The 22,315-nt window shown below is 57.2% G+C and overlaps 2 protein-coding genes and 1 long non-coding RNA gene across 3 annotated transcripts in view; 1 reads left to right on the forward strand and 2 right to left on the reverse strand.

The window, feature by feature from the left end:
- Positions 1-587: 587 nt before the first annotated feature.
- On the reverse strand, positions 588-6,767 carry LOC148134934 (uncharacterized). Its single transcript, XM_087985299.1, has 3 exons — positions 6,303-6,767; positions 2,700-4,079; positions 588-1,730 (listed from the first exon to the last, which is right to left on the reverse strand). The coding sequence occupies exons 1-2, from the start codon at positions 6,765-6,767 to the stop codon at positions 3,018-3,020; spliced, it is 1,527 nt and encodes a 508-aa protein (XP_087841425.1). The 3' UTR covers positions 588-1,730; positions 2,700-3,017.
- LOC148134933 (uncharacterized) lies at positions 588-7,343 on the reverse strand. The gene is made up of 2 exons (XR_015755554.1): positions 7,236-7,343; positions 588-1,727 (listed from the first exon to the last, which is right to left on the reverse strand). It is a non-coding gene; the product is annotated as an uncharacterized LOC148134933 (long non-coding RNA).
- Positions 6,951-22,315, forward strand: part of LOC122546727 (protein SET-like) — a 29,084-nt gene continuing 13,719 nt past the window's right edge. Inside the window, exon 1 of the mRNA XM_087985277.1 lies at positions 6,951-7,653. Within this exon, the coding sequence (XP_087841403.1) occupies positions 7,240-7,653 (414 nt within the window). The 5' untranslated portion in view covers positions 6,951-7,239. The remainder of the gene's footprint in view (positions 7,654-22,315) is intronic.

Raw genomic sequence — 22,315 nt, forward strand, 5'->3', positions numbered from 1 at the left:
GAAAAGGACGTGAGGGGCTACTTTTTCACGAGAGGGTGGTGTGTGTGTGGAATGAGCTGCCAGAGGAAGTCGGGGAGGCTGGTACAATGACAACATTTAAAAGGCATCTGGATGGAGGACATGGATAGGAAGGGTTTACAGGGAGATGGGCCAAGTGCTGGCAAACGGGGACCGGATTAGGTTAGGATATCTGGTCGGCATGGACCAATAGAGATGTATGGCATGGAAAAAGACCTATGTCTCTACTGATTAGAATGCTACCTCCCTCATAAAAGCAGCCCTTAAACACATACAGTGGAAAAAAATGGGTGTTACAGATGCAGGGCAAATTGTTCAGAAGATCTGCTGAGATTTCAGCGCTGACGTCAGCACATGCACAGTGCAAAACACGCGAAATAATCGCTGCTGGAATCGCTCTACTGCGAACAGAGAGAAACGTTCTCAAAAATACCGATGCCAAAACATGCTGTGTATAAGAAGCCCCTGTACTTACCGTGTACAGTACAAGTCTTTACGAAACCTTGCTCCCCAAACCCCACACGCCCGCTGCAGATTGTAACCAAGTCAGTTTTGGAACACACGTGGAGTCTAATGAAACTTGCCATTTTATTTCATTTGGATGCTCTGGTACATGGACACTTCAGGCACTCTAGCTGCTCACCTTCTGACGTAGCTGGCTAAAAGTTCAATAATTACCTGGAGAGGTACGGTGGTCTTCCTAACCTGTGGTCGATTCCGACCCTCAATTCCAGAGCTCATTATTCCCGTGCGACAGTCTGTACACCTACTCGGATGTGTCTAAGTGGATCCTCTCTGAAATCTAATAGCCTCAATACCCATTCTTTGACACTTAGCTGTCTTTGTCTGAGCACGGAGGCTCAGTGGTTAGCACTGCTGCCTCACAGCGCCAGGATCCCAGATTCGATTCCAGCCTCAGGCAACTGTCTGTGTGGAGTTTGCACATTCTCCCCGTGTCTGTGTGGGTTTCCTCTGGGTGCTCCAGTTTCCCCCCTCCCACAATCCAAAGATGTGCAGGTTCGGGTGGATTGGCTGTGCTAAATTGCCCGTAGTGTTAGGTACATTAGTCAGAGGGAAATGGGTCGAGGTGGGTTACTCTTTGGAGGGTTGGTGTGGGCCGAAGGGCCGGTTTCCACATTGTAGGGAATCTGATCTAATCTAATTCAATATTGTACCTTCAAGATATCATTTCATGTGCAAAACGGGACACTTAACGCGCAAAACAGGATAAACTGTTTTAACGCATCCGTCGTCTTGGACCTTGAGTAGCTGAGCTTGTGAAAGTGTGGCTGTGGACAGGGTTTAAAGAGTTTGCAGCTTTAGCTCGCCGGGTCACAGTTCTGCTTGTTGTAAAGCCTCTCCTTTTCCAAATGCTTCCACTAGCTTGCAAGAGGCACAGGGTGGCTGCAAGTTCACTGACAAAAGGGTCTCTGACATATCGACTAAATGTCACGGATTTTAGCAGCTGTTGGAACAAACAAAAACGGCTTTTCTTCGGGCTTCAGGCGGTAACCTCTGCAGAGAAGAGAGAGCTCCTGGAGTCCTGAATAGTTCTCTCGTGTTTACAGCCCCATCGCATCCAGCTACCCGAGAACCATCCACATTATTGATGGCCAAGATTCTGTGCATGCCAGAAACCAAAGTGCTGCTCGTTACCGATGGGAGCTCCATTTAGACACAAGCCTTCCGCTCCAGCTCACCTGCACCCTCTGCTATAATACAAACAACAAAGAACCTTGCAGCACAGAAACAGGCCTTTCAGCACCGCCCCTCCCTCCAGCCTGCGCCGATCCAGATGCTCTATTTCAACCCGTCGCCTAGTTTCTAAGGATCAGTATCCCTCTGCTCCCTGCCCATTCATCTAACTGTCCAGATATATTTTAAATGACGCTACTGTTCCCTCCAATCACCCAACACCCTCTGCGTGAAGAACATTCCCTGTATATCTCCCTAAACTTTTCCTCTCTCACTTTGAACTCATGACCCCTAGCAATTGAGTCCTCCATTCTGGGAGGAGATTTCTTGCTATCCACCCTGTCTACACCTATTATGGCACAGACAAGAACACAGGGGGCTAACACCTTCAACATATTATCTGGATAACACCCATTGTTACAGTTAACCTGAGAATGTAACTTTTAATAAAAAGGTTTTGTGATTGACATGTGAAAGAAGTGAAACTATTATGGTATTCCAACAGATGAAAGACTCAACAAACAATCAAGGTATTTTTCAATGTGTAATTTCAGTTACATCACACTGTAAACTTTTGCTATAAATTCTGTGTCTCACAAATTGTCCTCCACAACCACCTGATGAAGGAGTGTCGCTCCGAAAGCTAGTGCTTCCATTTAAACCTGTTGGACTATAACCTGATGTTGTGTGATTTTTAACTTTGTCCACCCCAGTCCAACACCGGCATCTCCGAATCAATACATCTCATGATTTTGTAAGCCTCAATTAGGTCCCCCCTCAAACTTCATCTTTCCAATGAAAATAATCCTAATCTACACAATCTCTCCTCATACCTGGCGCTCTCCATACCAGGCAACATCCTGGTGAACCTCCTCAGCACCCCCTCCAAAGCATCCACATCCTTTTGGGAATGTGGCGATCAGCACTGTATGCAGTATTCCAAATGTGGCCGAACCAAAGTCTGATAGAATTGTAACATGACCTACCAACTCTTGTACTCAATACCCCATCCGATGAAGGAAAGCATGCCGTATGCCTTCTTGACTACTCTACTGACACGCAATGCCATCTTCAGAGAACAATGGACATGAACACCCAGATTACTCAGTACATCAATTTTCCCCAGGGCTTTTCCATTTACTGTACAGTTCGCTCTGGAAACGGTTCTTCCAAAATGCATCACCTTACATTTGTCCGGAGTGAACTGCATCTGCCATTCCTCTGCCCAACTCTCTAGTCTGTCTATATTCTGCTGTATTCTCTGACAGTCCCCTTCACTATCCACTACTCCACCAAACTTAGTGTCATCTAACGGAAGGATACGGAGATGGGAACTGTGCACGGTGCTCTGAGTGTGGGTCTGACCGAGGGATAGGGAGATGGGGAACTGTGCACGGTGCTCCGAGTGTAGGTCTGACCGAGGGATACGGAGATGGGGAACTGTGCACGGTGCTCCGAGTGTGGGTCTGACCGAGGGATAGGGAGATGGGGAACTGTGCACGGTGCTCCGAGTGTAGGTCTGACCGAGGGATACGGAGATGGGGAACTGTGCACGGTGCTCCGAGTGTGGGTCTGACCGAGGGATACGGAGATGGGGAACTGTGCACGGTGCTCCGAGTATGGGTCTGACCCAGGGATACGGAGATGGGGAACTGTGCACGGTGCTCCGAGTGTGAGTCTGACCGAGGGGTACGGAGATGGGGAACTGTGCACGGTGCTCCGAGTGTGGGTCTGACCGAGGGATACGGAGATGGGGAACTGTGCACGGTGCTCCGAGTGTAGGTCTGACCGAGGGATACGGAGATGGGGAACTGTGCACGGTGCTCCGAGTGTGGGTCTGACCGAGGGATACTGAGATGGGGAACTGTGCACGATGCTCCGTGTGTGGGTCTGACCGAGGGATACGGAGATGGGGAACTGTGCACGGTGCTCCGAGTGTAGGTCTGACCGAGGGATACGGAGATGGGGAACTGTGCACGGTGCTCCGAGTGTGGGTCTGACCGAGGGATACGGAGATGGGGAACTGTGCACGATGCTCCGGGTGTGGGTCTGACCGAGGGATACGGAGAGGGGAACTGTGCACGGTGCTCCCAGTGTGGGTCTGACCGAGGGATACGGAGATGGGGAACTGTGCACGGTGCTCCGAGTGTGGGTCTGACCGAGGGATACGGAGATGGGGAACTGTGCACGGTGCTCCAAGTGTGGGTCTGACCGAGGGATACAGAGATGGGGAACTGTGCACGGTGCTCCGAGTGTGGGTCTGACCGAGGGATACGGAGATGGGGAACTGTGCACGGTGCTCCCAGTGTGGGACTGACCGAGGGATACGGAGATGGGGAACTGTGCACGGTGCTCCCAGTGTGGGTCTGACCGAGGGATAGGGAGATGGGGAACTGTGCACGGTGCTCCCAGTCTGGGTCTGACCGAGGGATACGGAGATGGGGAACTGTGCACGGTGCTCCGAGTGTGGGTCTGACCGAGGGATACGGAGATGGGGAACTGTGCACGGTGCTCCCAGTGTGGGTCTGACCGAGGGATACGGAGATGGGGAACTGTGCACGGTGCTCCCAGTGTGGGTCTGACCGAGGGATACGGAGATGGGGAACTGTGCACGGTGCTCCCAGTCTGGGTCTGACCGAGGGATACGGAGATGGGGAACTGTGCACGGTGCTCCGAGTGTGGGTCTGACCGAGGGATAGGGAGATGGGGAACTGTGCACGGTGCTCCGAGTGTGAGTCTGACCGAGGGATACGGAGATGGGGAACTGTGCACGGTGCTCCCAGTGTGGGTCTGACCGAGGGATACGGAGATGGGGAACTGTGCACGGTGCTCCGAGTGTGGGTCTGACCGAGGGATACGGAGAGGGGAACTGTGCACGGTGCTCCCAGTGTGGGTCTGACCGAGGGATACGGAGATGGGGAACTGTGCACGGTGCTCCCAGTGTGGGTCTGACCGAGGGATACGGAGATGGGGAACTGTGCACGGTGCTCCCAGTGTGGGTCTGACCGAGGGATACGGAGATGGGGAACTGTGCACGGTGCTCCCAGTGTGGGTCTGACCGAGGGATACGGAGATGGGGAACTGTGCACGGTGCTCCGAGTGTGGGTCTGACCGAGGGATACGGAGATGGGGAACTGTGCACGGTGCTCCGAGTGTGGGTCTGACCGAGGGATACGGAGATGGGGAACTGTGCACGGTGCTCCGAGTGTGGGTCTGACCGAGGGATACGGAGATGGGGAACTGTGCACGGTGCTCCCAGTGTGGGTCTGACCGAGGGATACGGAGATGGGGAACTGTGCACGGTGCTCCGAGTGTGGGTCTGACCGAGGGATACGGAGATGGGGAACTGTGCACGGTGCTCCGAGTGTGGGTCTGACCGAGGGATATGGAGATGGGGAACTGTGCACGGTGCTCCGAGTGTGGGTCTGACCGAGAGATACGGAGATGGGGAACTGTGCACGGTGCTCCGAGTGTGGGTCTGACCGAGGGATACGGAGATGGGGAACTGTGCACGGTGCTCCGAGTGTGGGTCTGACCGAGAGATACGGAGATGGGGAACTGTGCACGGTGCTCCCAGTGTGGGACTGACCGAGAGATACGGAGATGGGGAACTGTGCACGGTGCTCCCAGTGTGGGTCTGACCGAGGGGGATAGGGAGATGGGGAACTGTGCACGGTGCTCCGAGTGTGGGTCTGACCGAGGGATACGGAGATGGGGAACTGTGCACGGTGCTCTGAGTGTGGGTCTGACCGAGGGATACGGAGATGGGGAACTGTGCACGGTGCTCCGAGTGTGGGTCTGACCGAGGGATACGGAGATGGGGAACTGTGCACGGTGCTCCCAGTGGGGTCTGACCGAGGGATACGGAGATGGGGAACTGTGCACGGTGCTCCGAGTGTGGGTCTGACCGAGGGATAGGGAGATGGGGAACTGTGCACGGTGCTCTGAGTGTGGGTCTGACCGAGGGATACGGAGATGGGGAACTGTGCACGGTGCTCCGGGTGTGGGTCTGACCGAGGGATACGGAGATGGGGAACTGTGCACGGTGCTCCCAGTGTGGGTCTGACCGAGGGGGATAGGGAGATGGGGAACTGTGCACGGTGCTCCGGGTGTGGGTCTGACCGAGGGATACTGAGATGGGGAACTGTGCACGGTGCTCCGAGTGTGGGTCTGACCGAGGGATACTGAGATGGGGAACTGTGCACGGTGCTCCCAGTGTGGGTATAGTTGACCATTGGGGTTGAGGTGCTGCCCAACTTCCGGTCTGAGAGATGAAGCTGACCCTTGACCTTAACACACTTCCTTGACCAATCCAAATCCTGGAAGATAAAGATAATCGCGGACTGCGGTTAATTTAAATCCCCCGGAAATTCAGCAGAAGATTAACCCCGACCCGGGGAAGAATCTCAGGGTCACTTCCGCCGGAACAGACGTAAGCCAACGGCTTGGCCAATCCGGAGAGCGCTCTTAAACCGAGCGGGTGTCGCCCTTGAGTCGGCGCCGCCGATTGAAGGGGAGGTGACAGCTGCTGAGCCAATGGGGAAATCGCCCGGGGGTCACGCGGTCAAAGCTGGCTGGTGCCAGCCGACCAATGGAAGCGCCCGTTTCAAGGGTGGCCACCAGCGCGCGGATGAAAGGCCGCCGCCCATTGGACGAGGAGGAGGAGACTTGGGGGGGCGGGATCGGCCCCCGTCCGGCCAATGAGGGCTGGCGGCGTTGGAGCTCGCGTCCAGTGGTGGGAGCAACCAATGAGCGCGACCGTAACGTGAAGGGAGCGTTCCCCGCGTAATGAGAGGCCCCCCACCCCACCCCCGATTGGACCGTGGGCGGGGAGCCGAACCAATAGCAGCGCCCGTCACATAACGGGCGGGGGGGAAACGGGGGAGAGACGCCCGCCCATAGGCGGAAGACGAGGGGGCGGGGCTGGATACGCGTGGAAGGGAGCGCGCGGCGGGGGCGGCGGGAGGCTGCCAATCAGACGGCGCCTCACCCGCGGAGGACGAAAGGGGCGGGGCCGCACAGGGGAGCCCAACCAATAGCAGCGCCCGTCTCATCACGGGGGTGGTTTGGAGGGGAGGGGGGGGGAGAGAGAGAGAGACGCTCGCCCATAGGCGGAAGACGGATGAGGGAGGGGAGAGACTGCCAATCAGGCGGCGCCTCCCACCCGCGGACGCCGAGAGGGCGCCTGCGATTGGAGTGGCGCCGGACCAATGGCAGTCGCGTTTACTGGCGGGTGCCGAGCGGAGACGGAGGCAGAGAGTGAGAGATAGAGCGAGCGGGGGAGGGGTTAAAAGTAGGAATTAAATAAACAACCTTCGGAAAAAGGGAGGACGCCGAGGAAAAATAAACCGAGCGGTCGATAAACCTGGCGACGAGGGAGCGGCGTCGAAAGTTCGAGAAGTTGTTTTTTTTTTCGGGCGGGGGGGGAAAAAAACCCCAGAAAACGCGCGCGGAGCGATATTTAAATTTCCTCCTCCTCCTCCTCCGAAGGAAAAAAAATAACAAGGAAAGACAAAACTCACGGCGATGAGCGGCGGAGGGGGAGCTCCCGGAGCGAAGCTGCCGCGTCTGGAGGCGCCAGAGCGCGGGGACCAACCGCCGTCCTCGCCCGCGACGGCGACGACGACGACCAAGCCGGGCGCGCATGCGCCGCCCGTCTCCCCGGCAACCCCGGTCGCCTTGGCAACGCCGGCCGCGGCGGCGGCGACGACGACGACGACCCCGGCCCAGGTCGCCGTGGCAACCGCCGCCGCCGCCGCGGGGGAGACGCAGCGCGCGCTCGAGGCGGTGGACGCGTGCCAGCGCGAGCTGGAGGCGCTGAACGAGCGCGCCGGCGAGGAGATCCTGCGGGTCGAGCGCAAGTACGGCGAGCTGCGGCGGCCGCACTTCGAGCGCCGCAACCGGCTCATCGAGGACATCCCCGGCTTCTGGGTCACCGCCGTATCCTTTACGCCCGCGCCGCTCACTCGCGACAGAGTCGCGCCCCTCCCTCGCGTTGCACGTCTTGCATTGCGGCGTAGTTGCCCCCTCCCCGCGTTGCACATCTTGCATTGCGGCGTAGTTGCGCCTCTCATATTGCAGCGTAGTTGCGCCCTCCCTGCATTGCACATCTTGCATTGCTGCGTAGTTGCGCTCTCCCCGCTTTGCACCTCTCATATTGCCGCGTAGTTGTGCCCTCCCCGAGTTGCACCTCTCATATTGCAGCGTAGTTGCGCCCTCCCCGCGTTGCACCTCTCATATTGCAGCGTAGTTGCGCCCTCCCCGCGTTGCACCTCTCATATTGCAGCGAAGTTGCGCCCTCCCCGCGTTGCACCTCTCATATTGCAGCGAAGTTGCGCCCTCCCCGCGTTGCACCTCTCATATTGCAGCGTAGTTGCGCTCTCCCCGCTTTGCACCTCTCATATTGCGGCGTAGTTGCGCTCTCCCCGCTTTGCACCTCTCATATTGCGGCGTAGTTGCGCTCTCCCCGCTTTGCACCTCTCATATTGCAGCGTAGTTGCGCTCTCCCCGTGTTGCACCTCTCATATTGCAGCGTAGTTGCGCCCTCCCTGCATTGCACATCTTGCATTGCGGCGTAGTTGCACCCTCCCTGCATTGCACCTCTCATACTGCAGCGTAGTTGCGCCCTCCCTGCATTGCACCTCTCATATTGCAGCGTAGTTGCGCTCTCCCTGCGTTGCACCTCTCATATTGCCGCGTAGTTGCGCCCTCCCTGCATTGCACCTCTCATATTGCCACGTAGTTGTGCCCTCCCCGAGTTGCACCTCTCATATTGCAGCGTAGTTGCGCCCTCCCCGTGTTGCACCTCTCATATTGCAGCGTAGTTGCGCCCTCCCCGCGTTGCACCTCTCATATTGCAGCGTAGTTGCGCCCTCCCCGCGTTGCACCTCTCATATTGCAGCGTAGTTGCGCTCTCCCTGCGTTGCACCTCTCATATTGCCGCGTAGTTGCGCCCTCCCTGCATTGCACCTCTCATATTGCAGCGTAGTTGCGCCCTCCCTGCATTGCACATCTTGCATTGCTGCGTAGTTGCGCTCTCCCCGCTTTGCACCTCTCATATTGCCGCGTAGTTGTGCCCTCCCCGAGTTGCACCTCTCATATTGCAGCGTAGTTGCGCCCTCCCCGTGTTGCACCTCTCATATTGCAGCGTAGTTGCGCCCTCCCCGCGTTGCACCTCTCATATTGCAGCGTAGTTGCGCCCTCCCCGCGTTGCACCTCTCATATTGCTGCGTAGTTGCGCTCTCCCCGCTTTGCACCTCTCATATTGCAGCGTAGTTGCGCCCTCCCCGCGTTGCACCTCTCATATTGCAGCGTAGTTGCGCCCTCCCCGCGTTGCACCTCTCATATTGCCGCGTAGTTGTGCCCTCCCCACGTTGCACCTCTCATATTGCAGCGTAGTTGCGCCCTCCCTGCGTTGCACCTCTCATATTGCAGCGTAGTTGCGCCCTCCCTGCATTGCACATTTTGCATTGCGGCATAGTTACACCCTCCCTGCGTTGCACCTCTCATACTGCAGCGTAGTTGCGCCCTCCCCACGTTGCACCTCTCATTTTGCAGCGTAGTTACGCCCTCCCCGCGTTGCACCTCTCATATTGCAGCGTAGTTGCGCTCTCCCTGCGTTGCACCTCTCATATTGCAGCGTAGTTGCGCCCTCCCTGCGTTGCACCTCTCATACTGCAGCGTAGTTGCGCCCTCCCCACGTTGCACCTCTCATTTTGCAGCGTAGTTACGCCCTCCCCGCGTTGCACCTCTCATATTGCAGCGTAGTTGCGCTCTCCCTGCGTTGCACCTCTCATATTGCAGCGTAGTTGCGTCCTCCCTGCGTTGCACCTCTCATATTGCAGCGTAGTTGCGCCCTCCCTGCGTTGCACCTCTCATATTGCGGCGTAGTTGCGCCCTCCCCGCGTTGCACCTCTCATATTGCAGCGTAGTTGCGTCCTCCCTGCGTTGCACATCTCATATTGCAGCGTAGTTGCGCCCTCCCCACGTTGCACCTCTCATATTGCAGCGTAGTTGCGTCCTCCCTGCGTTGCACCTCTCATATTGCAGCGTAGTTGCGCTCTCCCCGCTTTGCACCTCTCATATTGCGGCGTAGTTGCGCCCTCCCCGCGTTGCACCTCTCATATTGCAGCGTAGTTGCGTCCTCCCTGCGTTGCACATCTCATATTGCAGCGTAGTTGCGCCCTCCCCACGTTGCACCTCTCATATTGCAGTGTAGTTGCGTCCTCCCTGCGTTGCACCTCTCATATTGCAGCGTAGTTGCGCCCTCCCTGCGTTGCACCTCTCATATTGCAGCGTAGTTGCGCCCTCCCTGCGTTGCACCTCTCATATTGCAGCGTAGTTGCGCCCTCCCTGCGTTGCACCTCTCATATTGCAGCGTAGTTGCGCCCTCCCTGCGTTGCACCTCTCATATTGCAGCGTAGTTGCGCCCTCCCTGCGTTGCACCTCTCATATTGCAGCGTAGTTGCGCCCTCCCTGCATTGCACATTTTGCATTGCGGCATAGTTACACCCTCCCTGCGTTGCACCTCTCATACTGCAGCGTAGTTGCGCCCTCCCCACGTTGCACCTCTCATTTTGCAGCGTAGTTACGCCCTCCCCGCGTTGCACCTCTCATATTGCAGCGTAGTTGCGCTCTCCCTGCGTTGCACCTCTCATATTGCAACGTAGTTGCGCCCTCCCTGCGTTGCACCTCTCATACTGCAGCGTAGTTGCGCCCTCCCCACGTTGCACCTCTCATTTTGCAGCGTAGTTACGCCCTCCCCGCGTTGCACCTCTCATATTGCAGCGTAGTTGCGCTCTCCCCGCGTTGCACCTCTCATATTGCAGCGTAGTTGCGCCCTCCCTGCGTTGCACCTCTCATATTGCAGCGTAGTTGCGCCCTCCCTGCGTTGCACATCTCATATTGCAGCGTAGTTGCGCCCTCCCCACGTTGCACCTCTCATTTTGCAGCGTAGTTACGCCCTCCCCGCGTTGCACCTCTCATATTGCAGTGTAGTTGCGCCCTCCCTGCGTTGCACCTCTCATATTGCAGCGTAGTTGCGCCCTCCCCGCGTTGCACCTCTCATATTGCAGCGTAGTTGCGCCCTCCCTGCGTTGCACCTCTCATATTGCAGCGTAGTTGCGCCCTCCCTGCGTTGCACCTCTCATATTGCAGCGTAGTTGCGCCCTCCCTGCGTTGCACCTCTCATATTGCAGCGTAGTTGCGCCCTCCCCGCGTTGCACCTCTCATATTGCAGTGTAGTTGCGCCCTCCCTGCGTTGCACATCTTGCATTGCGGCGTAGTTGCACCCTCCCCACGTTGCACCTCTCATATTGCAGCGTAGTTGCGCTCTCCCTGCGTTGCACCTCTCATATTGCAGCGTAGTTGCGCCCTCCCCACGTTGCACCTCTCATATTGCAGCGTAGTTGCACCCTCCCCACGTTGCACCTCTCATATTGCAGCGTAGTTGCGCCCTCCCCGCGTTGCACCTCTCATATTGCAGCGTAGTTGCGCCCTCCCCGCGTTGCACCTCTCATATTGCAGCGTAGTTGCGCCCTCCCTGCATTGCACCTCTCATATTGCAGCGTAGTTGCGCCCTCCCTGCGTTGCACCTCTCATATTGCGGCGTAGTTGCGCCCTCCCTGCGTTGCACCTCTCATATTGCCGCGTAGTTGCGCCCTCCCTGCATTGCACCTCATATTGCAGCGTAGTTGCGTCCTCCCGGCATTGCACCTCTCATATTGCGGCGTAGTTGCGCTCTCCCTGCGTTGCACCTCTCATATTGCAGCGTAGTTGCGCCCTCCCTGCGTTGCACCTCTCATATTGCGGCGTAGTTGCGCCCTCCCTGCGTTGCACCTCTCATATTGCGGCGTAGTTGCGCCCTCCCTGCGTTGCACATCTTGCATTGCGGCGTAGTTGCGCCTCTCATATTGCGGCGTAGTTGCACCCTCCCCACGTTGCACCTCTCATATTGCGGCGTAGTTGCACCCTCCCTGCGTTGCACCTCTCATATTGCAGTGTAGTTGCGCCCTCCCTGCGTTGCACCTCTCATATTGCAGCGTAGTTGCGCCCTCCCTGCGTTGCACCTCTCATATTGCAGCGTAGTTGCGCCCTCCCTGCGTTGCACATCTTGCATTGCGGCGTAGTTGCGCCTCTCATATTGCGGCGTAGTTGCGCCCTCCCTGCGTTGCACCTCTCATATTGCAGTGTAGTTGCGCCCTCCCTGCGTTGCACCTCTCATACTGCAGCGTAGTTGCGCCCTCCCTGCGTTGCACATCTTGCATTGCGGCGTAGTTGCGCCTCTCATATTGCGGCGTAGTTGCGCCCTCCCCACGTTGCACCTCTCATATTGCGGCGTAGTTGCACCCTCCCTGCGTTGCACCTCTCATATTGCAGCGTAGTTGCGCCCTCCCCACGTTGCACCTCTCATATTGCGGCGTAGTTGCACCCTCCCTGCGTTGCACCTCTCATATTGCAGCGTAGTTGCACCCTCCCTGCGTTGCACCTCTCATATTGCAGCGTAGTTGCGCCCTCCCTGCATTGCACATCTTGCATTGCTGCGTAGTTGCGCTCTCCCCGCTTTGCACCTCTCATATTGCAGCGTAGTTGCGCCCTCCCCGCGATGCACCTCTCATATTGCAGCGTAGTTGCGCCCTCCCCGCGTTGCACCTCTCCTATTGCAGCGTAGTTGCGTCCTCCCGGCATTGCACCTCTCATATTGCGGCGTAGTTGCGCCCTCCCTGCGTTGCACCTCTCATATTGCAGCGTAGTTGCGCCCTCCCTGCATTGCACATCTTGCATTGCTGCGTAGTTGCACTCTCCCCGCTTTGCACCTCTCATATTGCAGCTTAGTTGCGCCCTCCCTGTGTTGCGCCTCTCATATTGCAGCGTAGTTGCGCTCTCCCTGCGTTGCACCTCTCATATTGCAGCGTAGTTGCGCCCTCCCCGCGATGCACCTCTCATATTGCAGCGTAGTTACGCCCTCCCCGCGTTGCACCTCTCATATTGCAGCGTAGTTGCGCCCTCCCCACGTTGCACCTCTCATATTGCGGCGTAGTTGCGCCCTCCCTGCGTTGCACCTCTCATATTGCAGCGTAGTTGCGCCCTCCCTGCATTGCACCTCTCATTTTGCAGCGTAGTTACGCCCTCCCCGCGTTGCACCTCTCATATTGCAGCGTAGTTGCGCCCTCCCCACGTTGCACCTCTCATTTTGCAGCGTAGTTGCGCCCTCCCCACGTTGCACCTCTCATTTTGCAGCGTAGTTGCGTCCTCCCTGTGTTGCACCTCTCATATTGCAGCGTAGTTGCGCCCTCCCTGCGTTGCACCTCTCATATTGCAGTGTAGTTGCGTCCTCCCTGCGTTGCACCTCTCATATTGCAGCGTAGTTGCGCCCTCCCTGTGTTGCACCTCTCATATTGCAGCGTAGTTGCGCCCTCCCTGCGTTGCACCTCTCATATTGCAGTGTAGTTGCGTCCTCCCTGCGTTGCACCTCTCATATTGCAGCGTAGTTGCGCCCTCCCCGCGTTGCACCTCTCATATTGCAGCGTAGTTGCGCCCTCCCTGCGTTGCACCTCTCATATTGCAGCGTAGTTGCGCCCTCCCTGCGTTGCACCTCTCATATTGCAGCGTAGTTGCGCCCTCCCCGCGTTGCACCTCTCATATTGCAGCGTAGTTGCGCCCTCCCTGCGTTGCACCTCTCATATTGCAGCGTAGTTGCGCCCTCCCTGCGTTGCACCCCTCATATTGCAGCGTAGTTGCGCCCTCCCCGCGTTGCACCTCTCATATTGCTGCGTAGTTGCGCTCTCCCCGCTTTGCACCTCTAATATTGCGGCGTAGTTGCGCCCTCCCCGCGTTGCACCTCTCATATTGCAGCGTAGTTGCGCCCTCCCCGCGTTGCACCTCTCATATTGCAGCGTAGTTGCGCCCTCCCCGCGTTGCACCTCTCATATTGCAGCGTAGTTGCGCCCTCCCTGCGTTGCACATCTTGCATTGCGGCGTAGTTGCGCCTCTCATATTGCGGCGTAGTTGCGCCCTCCCTGCATTGCACATCTTGCATTGCTGCGTAGTTGCGCTCTCCCCGCTTTGCACCTCTCATATTGCAGCGTAGTTGTGCCCTCCCTGTGTTGCACCTCTCATATTGCAGCGTAGTTATGCCCTCCCCGCGTTGCACCTCTCATATTGCAGCGTAGTTGCGCCCTCCCTGCGTTGCACCTCTCATATTGCAGCGTAGTTACGCCCTCCCCGCGTTGCACCTCTCATATTGCAGCGTAGTTGCGCCCTCCCTGCGTTGCACCTCTCATACTGCAGCATAGTTGCGTCCTCCCTGCATTGCACCTCTCATACTGCAGCGTAGTTGCGTCCTCCCTGCATTGCACATCTTGCATTGCTGCGTAGTTGCGCTCTCCCCGCTTTGCACCTCTCATATTGCAGCGTAGTTGCGCCCTCCCCGCGATGCACCTCTCATATTGCAGCGTAGTTGCGCTCTCCCTGCGTTGCTCCTCTCATATTGCAGCGTAGTTGCGCTCTCCCTTCGTTGCACCTCTCATATTGCAGCGTAGTTGCGCTCTCCCTGCGTTGCACCTCTCATATTGCAGCGTAGTTGCGCTCTCCCTGCGTTGCACCTCTCATATTGCAGCGTAGTTGCGCTCTCCCTGCGTTGCACCTCTCATATTGCAGCGTAGTTGCGCTCTCCCTGCGTTGCACCTCTCATATTGCAGCGTAGTTGCGCTCTCCCTGCGTTGCACCTCTCATATTGCAGCGTAGTTGGGCTCTCCCTGCGTTGCACATCTCATATTGCAGCGTAGTTGCGCCCTCCCTGCGTTGCACATCTTGCATTGCTGCGTAGTTGCGCTCTCCCCGCTTTGCACCTCTCATATTGCAGCTTAGTTGCGCCCTCCCTGCGTTGCACCTCTCATATTGCAGCGTAGTTGCGCCCTCCCTGCGTTGCGCCTCTCATATTGCGGCGTAGTTGCGCCCTCCCTGCGTTGCACCTCTCATATTGCAGCGTAGTTGCGCCCTGCCTGCGTTGCACATCTTGCATTGCGGCGTAGTTGCGCCTCTCATATTGCGGCGTAGTTGCGCCCTCCCTGCATTGCACATTTTGCATTGCGGCGTAGTTGCACCCTCCCTGCATTGCACCTCTCATACTGCAGCGTAGTTGCGTCCTCCCTGCATTGCACATTTTGCATTGCGGCGTAGCTGCACCCTCCCTGCGTTGCACCTCTCATATTGCAGCGTAGTTGCACCCTCCCTGCGTTGCACCTCTCATTTTGCAGCGTAGTTGCGTCCTCCCTGCGTTGCACCCCTCATATTGCAGCGTAGTTGCGCCCTCCCCGCGTTGCACCTCTCATATTGCAGCGTAGTTGCACCCTCCCTGCGTTGCACCTCTCATTTTGCAGCGTAGTTGCGTCCTCCCTGCGTTGCACCCCTCATATTGCAGCGTAGTTGCGCCCTCCCCACGTTGCACCCCTCATATTGCAGCGTAGTTGCGCCCTCCCTGCGTTGCACCTCTCATATTGCAGCTTAGTTGCGCCCTCCCCGCGTTGCACCTCTCATATTGCAGCGTAGTTGCGCCCTGCCTGCGTTGCACATCTTGCATTGCGGCGTAGTTGCACCTCTCATATTGCAGCGTAGTTGCACCCTCCCTGCGTTGCACCTCTCATTTTGCAGCGTAGTTGCGCCCTCCCTGCGTTGCACCCCTCATATTGCAGCGTAGTTGCGCCCTCCCTGCGTTGCACCCCTCATATTGCAGCGTAGTTGCGCCCTCCCCGCGTTGCACCTCTCATATTGCAGCGTAGTTGCGCTCTCCCTGTGTTGCACCTCTCATATTGCAGCGTAGTTGCGCCCTCCATGCGTTGCACCTCTCATATTGCAGCGTAGTTGCGCTCTCCCTGCGTTGCACCTCTCATATTGCAGCGTAGTTGCGCCCTCCCCGCGTTGCACCTCTCATATTGCAGCGTAGTTGGGCTCTCCCTGCGTTGCACCTCTCATATTGCAGCGTAGTTGCGCTCTCCCTGCGTTGCACCTCTCATATTGCAGCGTAGTTGCGCCCTCCCCGCGTTGCACCTCTCATATTGCAGCGTAGTTGGGCTCTCCCTGTGTTGCACCTCTCATATTGCAGCGTAGTTGCGCCCTCCCTGCATTGCACATCTTGCATTGCTGCGTAGTTGCACTCTCCCCGCTTTGCACCTCTCATATTGCAGCTTAGTTGCGCCCTCCCTGTGTTGCGCCTCTCATATTGCAGCGTAGTTACGCCCTCCCCGCGTTGCACCTCTCATATTGCAGCGTAGTTACGCCCTCCCCGCGTTGCACCTCTCATATTGCAGCGTAGTTGCGCTCTCCCTGCGTTGCGCCTCTCATATTGCGGCGTAGTTACGCCCTCCCCGCGTTGCACCTCTCATATTGCGGCGTAGTTGCGCCCTCCCTGCGTTGCACCTCTCATATTGCAGCGTAGTTGCGCCCTCCCCACGTTGCACCTCTCATATTGCAGCGTAGTTGCGCCCTCCCTGCGTTGCACCTCTCATATTGCAGCGTAGTTGCGCCCTCCCTGCATTGCACATTTTGCATTGCGGCGTAGTTGCACCCTCCCTGCGTTGCGCCTCTCATACTGCAGCATAGTTGCGTCCTCCCTGCATTGCACCTCTCATACTGCAGCGTAGTTGCGTCCTCCCTGCATTGCACATCTTGCATTGCTGCGTAGTTGCGCTCTCCCCGCTTTGCACCTCTCATATTGCAGCGTAGTTGCGCTCTCCCTGCGTTGCACCTCTCATATTGCAGCGTAGTTGCGCTCTCCCTGCGTTGCACCTCTCATATTGCAGCGTAGTTGCGCTCTCCCTGCGTTGCACCTCTCATATTGCAGCGTTGTTGCGCTCTCCCTGCGTTGCACCTCTCATATTGCAGCGTAGTTGCGCTCTCCCTGCGTTGCACCTCTCATATTGCAGCGTAGTTGCGCTCTCCCTGCGTTGCACCTCTCATATTGCAGCGTAGTTGGGCTCTCCCTGCGTTGCACCTCTCATATTGCAGCGTAGTTGCGCCCTCCCTGCGTTGCACCTCTCATATTGCGGCGTAGTTGCGCCCTCCCTGCGTTGCACCTCTCATATTGCGGCGTAGTTGCGCCCTCCCTGCGTTGCACCTCTCATATTGCAGCGTAGTTGCGCCCTCCCTGCGTTGCACCTCTCATATTGCAGCGTAGTTACGCCCTCCCCGCGTTGCACCTCTCATATTGCAGCGTAGTTGCGCTCTCCCTGCGTTGCACCTCTCATATTGCAGCGTAGTTGCGCCCTCCCCGCGTTGCACCTCTCATATTGCAGCGTAGTTGCGCTCTCCCTGCGTTGCACCTCTCATATTGCAGCGTTGTTGCGCTCTCCCTGCGTTGCACCTCTCATATTGCAGCGTAGTTGCGCTCTCCCTGCATTGCACCTCTCATATTGCAGCGTAGTTGCGCCCTCCCTGCGTTGCACATCTTGCATTGCTGCGTAGTTGGGCTCTCCCTGCGTTGCACCTCTCATATTGCAGCTTAGTTGCGCCCTCCCTGTGTTGCACCTCTCATACTGCAGCGTAGTTGCGCCCTCCCTGCGTTGCACATCTTGCATTGCGGCGTAGTTGCGCCTCTCATATTGCGGCGTAGTTGCGCCCTCCCTGCATTGCACATCTCATATTGCAGCTTAGTTGCGTCCTCCCTGCATTGCACCTCTCATACTGCAGCGTAGTTGCGTCCTCCCTGCATTGCACATCTTGCATTGCTGCGTAGTTGCGCTCTCCCCGCTTTGCACCTCTCATATTGCAGCGTAGTTGCGCCCTCCCCGCGATGCACCTCTCATATTGCAGCGTAGTTGCGCTCTCCCTGCGTTGCACCTCTCATATTGCAGCGTAGTTGCGCTCTCCCTTCGTTGCACCTCTCATATTGCAGCGTAGTTGCGCTCTCCCTGCGTTGCACCTCTCATATTGCAGCGTAGTTGCGCTCTCCCTGCGTTGCACCTCTCATATTGCAGCGTAGTTGGGCTCTCCCTGCGTTGCACATCTTGCATTGCTGCGTAGTTGCGCTCTCCCCGCTTTGCACCTCTCATATTGCAGCTTAGTTGCGCCCTCCCTGCGTTGCACCTCTCATATTGCAGCGTAGTTGCGCCCTCCCTGCGTTGCGCCTCTCATATTGCAGCGTAGTTGCGCTCTCCCTGTGTTGCACCTCTCATATTGCAGCGTAGTTGCGCCCTCCATGCGTTGCACCTCTCATATTGCAGCGTAGTTGCGCTCTCCCTGCGTTGCACCTCTCATATTGCAGCGTAGTTGCGCCCTCCCCGCGTTGCACCTCTCATATTGCAGCGTAGTTGGGCTCTCCCTGCGTTGCACCTCTCATATTGCAGCGTAGTTGCGCTCTCCCTGCGTTGCACCTCTCATATTGCAGCGTAGTTGCGCCCTCCCCGCGTTGCACCTCTCATATTGCAGCGTAGTTGGGCTCTCCCTGTGTTGCACCTCTCATATTGCAGCGTAGTTGCGCCCTCCCTGCATTGCACATCTTGCATTGCTGCGTAGTTGCACTCTCCCCGCTTTGCACCTCTCATATTGCAGCTTAGTTGCGCCCTCCCTGTGTTGCGCCTCTCATATTGCAGCGTAGTTACGCCCTCCCCGCGTTGCACCTCTCATATTGCAGCGTAGTTACGCCCTCCCCGCGTTGCACCTCTCATATTGCAGCGTAGTTGCGCTCTCCCTGCGTTGCGCCTCTCATATTGCGGCGTAGTTACGCCCTCCCCGCGTTGCACCTCTCATATTGCGGCGTAGTTGCGCCCTCCCTGCGTTGCACCTCTCATATTGCAGCGTAGTTGCGCCCTCCCCACGTTGCACCTCTCATATTGCAGCGTAGTTGCGCCCTCCCTGCGTTGCACCTCTCATATTGCAGCGTAGTTGCGCCCTCCCTGCATTGCACATTTTGCATTGCGGCGTAGTTGCACCCTCCCTGCGTTGCGCCTCTCATACTGCAGCATAGTTGCGTCCTCCCTGCATTGCACCTCTCATACTGCAGCGTAGTTGCGTCCTCCCTGCATTGCACATCTTGCATTGCTGCGTAGTTGCGCTCTCCCCGCTTTGCACCTCTCATATTGCAGCGTAGTTGCGCTCTCCCTGCGTTGCACCTCTCATATTGCAGCGTAGTTGCGCTCTCCCTGCGTTGCACCTCTCATATTGCAGCGTTGTTGCGCTCTCCCTGCGTTGCACCTCTCATATTGCAGCGTAGTTGCGCTCTCCCTGCGTTGCACCTCTCATATTGCAGCGTAGTTGCGCTCTCCCTGCGTTGCACCTCTCATATTGCAGCGTAGTTGGGCTCTCCCTGCGTTGCACCTCTCATATTGCAGCGTAGTTGCGCCCTCCCTGCGTTGCACCTCTCATATTGCGGCGTAGTTGCGCCCTCCCTGCGTTGCACCTCTCATATTGCGGCGTAGTTGCGCCCTCCCTGCGTTGCACCTCTCATATTGCAGCGTAGTTGCGCCCTCCCTGCGTTGCACCTCTCATATTGCAGCGTAGTTACGCCCTCCCCGCGTTGCACCTCTCATATTGCAGCGTAGTTGCGCTCTCCCTGCGTTGCACCTCTCATATTGCAGCGTAGTTGCGCCCTCCCCGCGTTGCACCTCTCATATTGCAGCGTAGTTGCGCTCTCCCTGCGTTGCACCTCTCATATTGCAGCGTTGTTGCGCTCTCCCTGCGTTGCACCTCTCATATTGCAGCGTAGTTGCGCTCTCCCTGCATTGCACCTCTCATATTGCAGCGTAGTTGGGCCCTCCCTGCGTTGCACATCTTGCATTGCTGCGTAGTTGGGCTCTCCCTGCGTTGCACCTCTCATATTGCAGCTTAGTTGCGCCCTCCCTGTGTTGCACCTCTCATACTGCAGCGTAGTTGCGCCCTCCCTGCGTTGCACATCTTGCATTGCGGCGTAGTTGCGCCTCTCATATTGCGGCGTAGTTGCGCCCTCCCTGCATTGCACATCTCATATTGCAGCTTAGTTGCGTCCTCCCTGCATTGCACCTCTCATACTGCAGCGTAGTTGCGTCCTCCCTGCATTGCACATCTTGCATTGCTGCGTAGTTGCGCTCTCCCCGCTTTGCACCTCTCATATTGCAGCGTAGTTGCGCCCTCCCCGCGATGCACCTCTCATATTGCAGCGTAGTTGCGCTCTCCCTGCGTTGCACCTCTCATATTGCAGCGTAGTTGCGCTCTCCCTTCGTTGCACCTCTCATATTGCAGCGTAGTTGCGCTCTCCCTGCGTTGCACCTCTCATATTGCAGCGTAGTTGCGCTCTCCCTGCGTTGCACCTCTCATATTGCAGCGTAGTTGGGCTCTCCCTGCGTTGCACATCTTGCATTGCTGCGTAGTTGCGCTCTCCCCGCTTTGCACCTCTCATATTGCAGCTTAGTTGCGCCCTCCCTGCGTTGCACCTCTCATATTGCAGCGTAGTTGCGCCCTCCCTGCGTTGCGCCTCTCATATTGCGGCGTAGTTGCGCCCTCCCTGCATTGCACATCTTGCATTGCGGCGTAGTTGCACCCTCCCTGCATTGCAACTCTCATATTGCAGCGTAGTTGCACCCTCCCTGCGTTGCACCTCTCATTTTGCAGCGTAGTTGCGTCCTCCCTGCGTTGCACCTCTCATATTGCAGCGTAGTTGCGCCCTCCCCGCGTTGCACCTCTCATATTGCAGCGTAGTTGCGCCCTCCCCGCGTTGCACCTCTCATATTGCAGCGTAGTTGCGCTCTCCCTGCGTTGCACCTCTCATATTGCAGCGTAGTTGCGCCCTCCCTGCGTTGCACCTCTCATATTGCAGCGTTGTTGCGCTCTCCCTGCGTTGCACCTCTCATATTGCAGCGTAGTTGCACCCTCCCTGCGTTACACCTCTCATATTGCAGCGTAGTTGCACCCTCCATGCGTTGCACCTCTCATATTGCAGCGTAGTTGCGCCCTCCCCGCGTTGCACCTCTCATATTGCAGCGTAGTTGCGCCCTCCCCACGTTGCACCTCTCATATTGCAGCGTAGTTGCGCTCTCCCTGCGTTGCACCTCTCATATTGCAGCGTAGTTGCGCTCTCCCTGCGTTGCACCTCTCATATTGCCGCGTAGTTGTGCCCTCCCCATGTTGCACCTCTCATATTGCTGCGTAGTTGCGCTCTCCCCGCTTTGCACCTCTCATATTGCAGCGTAGTTGTGCCCTCCCTGCGTTGCACCTCTCATATTGCAGCTTAGTTGTGCCCTCCCTGCGTTGCACCTCTCATATTGCAGTGTAGTTGCGCTCTCCCTGCGTTGCACCTCTCATATTGCAGCGTAGTTGCACCCTCCCCGCGTTGCACCCCTCATATTGCCGCGTAGTTGTGCCCTCCCCATGTTGCACCTCTCATATTGCTGCGTAGTTGCGCTCTCCCCGCTTTGCACCTCTCATATTGCAGCGTAGTTGTGCCCTCCCTGCGTTGCACCTCTCATATTGCAGCTTAGTTGTGCCCTCCCTGCGTTGCACCTCTCATATTGCAGTGTAGTTGCGCTCTCCCTGCGTTGCACCTCTCATATTGCAGCGTAGTTGCACCCTCCCCGCGTTGCACCTCTCATATTGCAGCGTAGTTGCGCTCTCCCCGCTTTGCACCTCTCATATTGCAGCGTAGTTGTGCCCTCCCTGCGTTGCACCTCTCATATTGCAGCTTAGTTGTGCCCTCCCTGCGTTGCACCTCTCATATTGCAGCGTAGTTGCGCCCTCCCTGCGTTGCACCTCTCATACTGCAGCGTAGTTGCGTCCTCCCTGCATTGCACATTTTGCATTGCGGCGTAGTTGCACCCTCCCTGCATTGCACCTCTCATACTGCAGCGTAGTTGCGCCCTCCCCATGTTGCACCTCTCATATTGCAGCGTAGTTGCGCCCTCCCTGTGTTGCACCTCTCATATTGCAGCGTAGTTGCGCCCTCCCTGTGTTGCACCTCTCATATTGCGGCGTAGTTGCGCCCTCCCTGTGTTGCACCTCTCATATTGCAGCGTAGTTGCGCCCTCCCTGCGTTGCACCTCTCATATTGCAGCGTAGTTGTGCCCTCCCCGTGTTGCACCTCTCATATTGCAGCGTAGTTGCGCTCTCCCTGCGTTGCACCTCTCATATTGCAGCGTAGTTGCGCCCTCCCTGCGTTGCACCTCTCATATTGCAGCGTAGTTGCGTCCTCCCCGCGTTGCACCTCTCATATTGCAGCGTAGTTGCGCCCTCCCCGCGTTGCACCTCTCATATTGCAGCGTAGTTGCGCTCTCCCTGCGTTGCACCTCTCATATTGCAGCGTAGTTGCGCCCTCCCTGCGTTGCACCTCTCATATTGCAGCGTAGTTGCGCCCTCCCTGCGTTGCACCTCTCATATTGCAGCGTAGTTGCGCCCTCCCTGCGTTGCACCTCTCATATTGCAGCGTAGTTGCGTCCTCCCCGCGTTGCACCTCTCATATTGCAGCGTTGTTGCGCTCTCCCTGCGTTGCACCTCTCATATTGCAGCGTAGTTGTCCCCTCCCCACGTTGCACCTCTCATATTGCAGCGTAGTTGCGCCCTCCCCGCGTTGCACCTCTCATATTGCAGCGTAGTTGCGCCCTCCCCGCGTTGCACCTCTCATATTGCAGCGTAGTTACGCCCT

The sequence above is a fragment of the Chiloscyllium plagiosum genome, unplaced genomic scaffold (genome assembly GCF_037043375.1).
Source record: "Chiloscyllium plagiosum isolate Xiang-an unplaced genomic scaffold, Cpla_swu_hap1 HiC_scaffold_51, whole genome shotgun sequence".
Lineage (NCBI taxonomy): Eukaryota > Metazoa > Chordata > Chondrichthyes > Orectolobiformes > Hemiscylliidae > Chiloscyllium > Chiloscyllium plagiosum.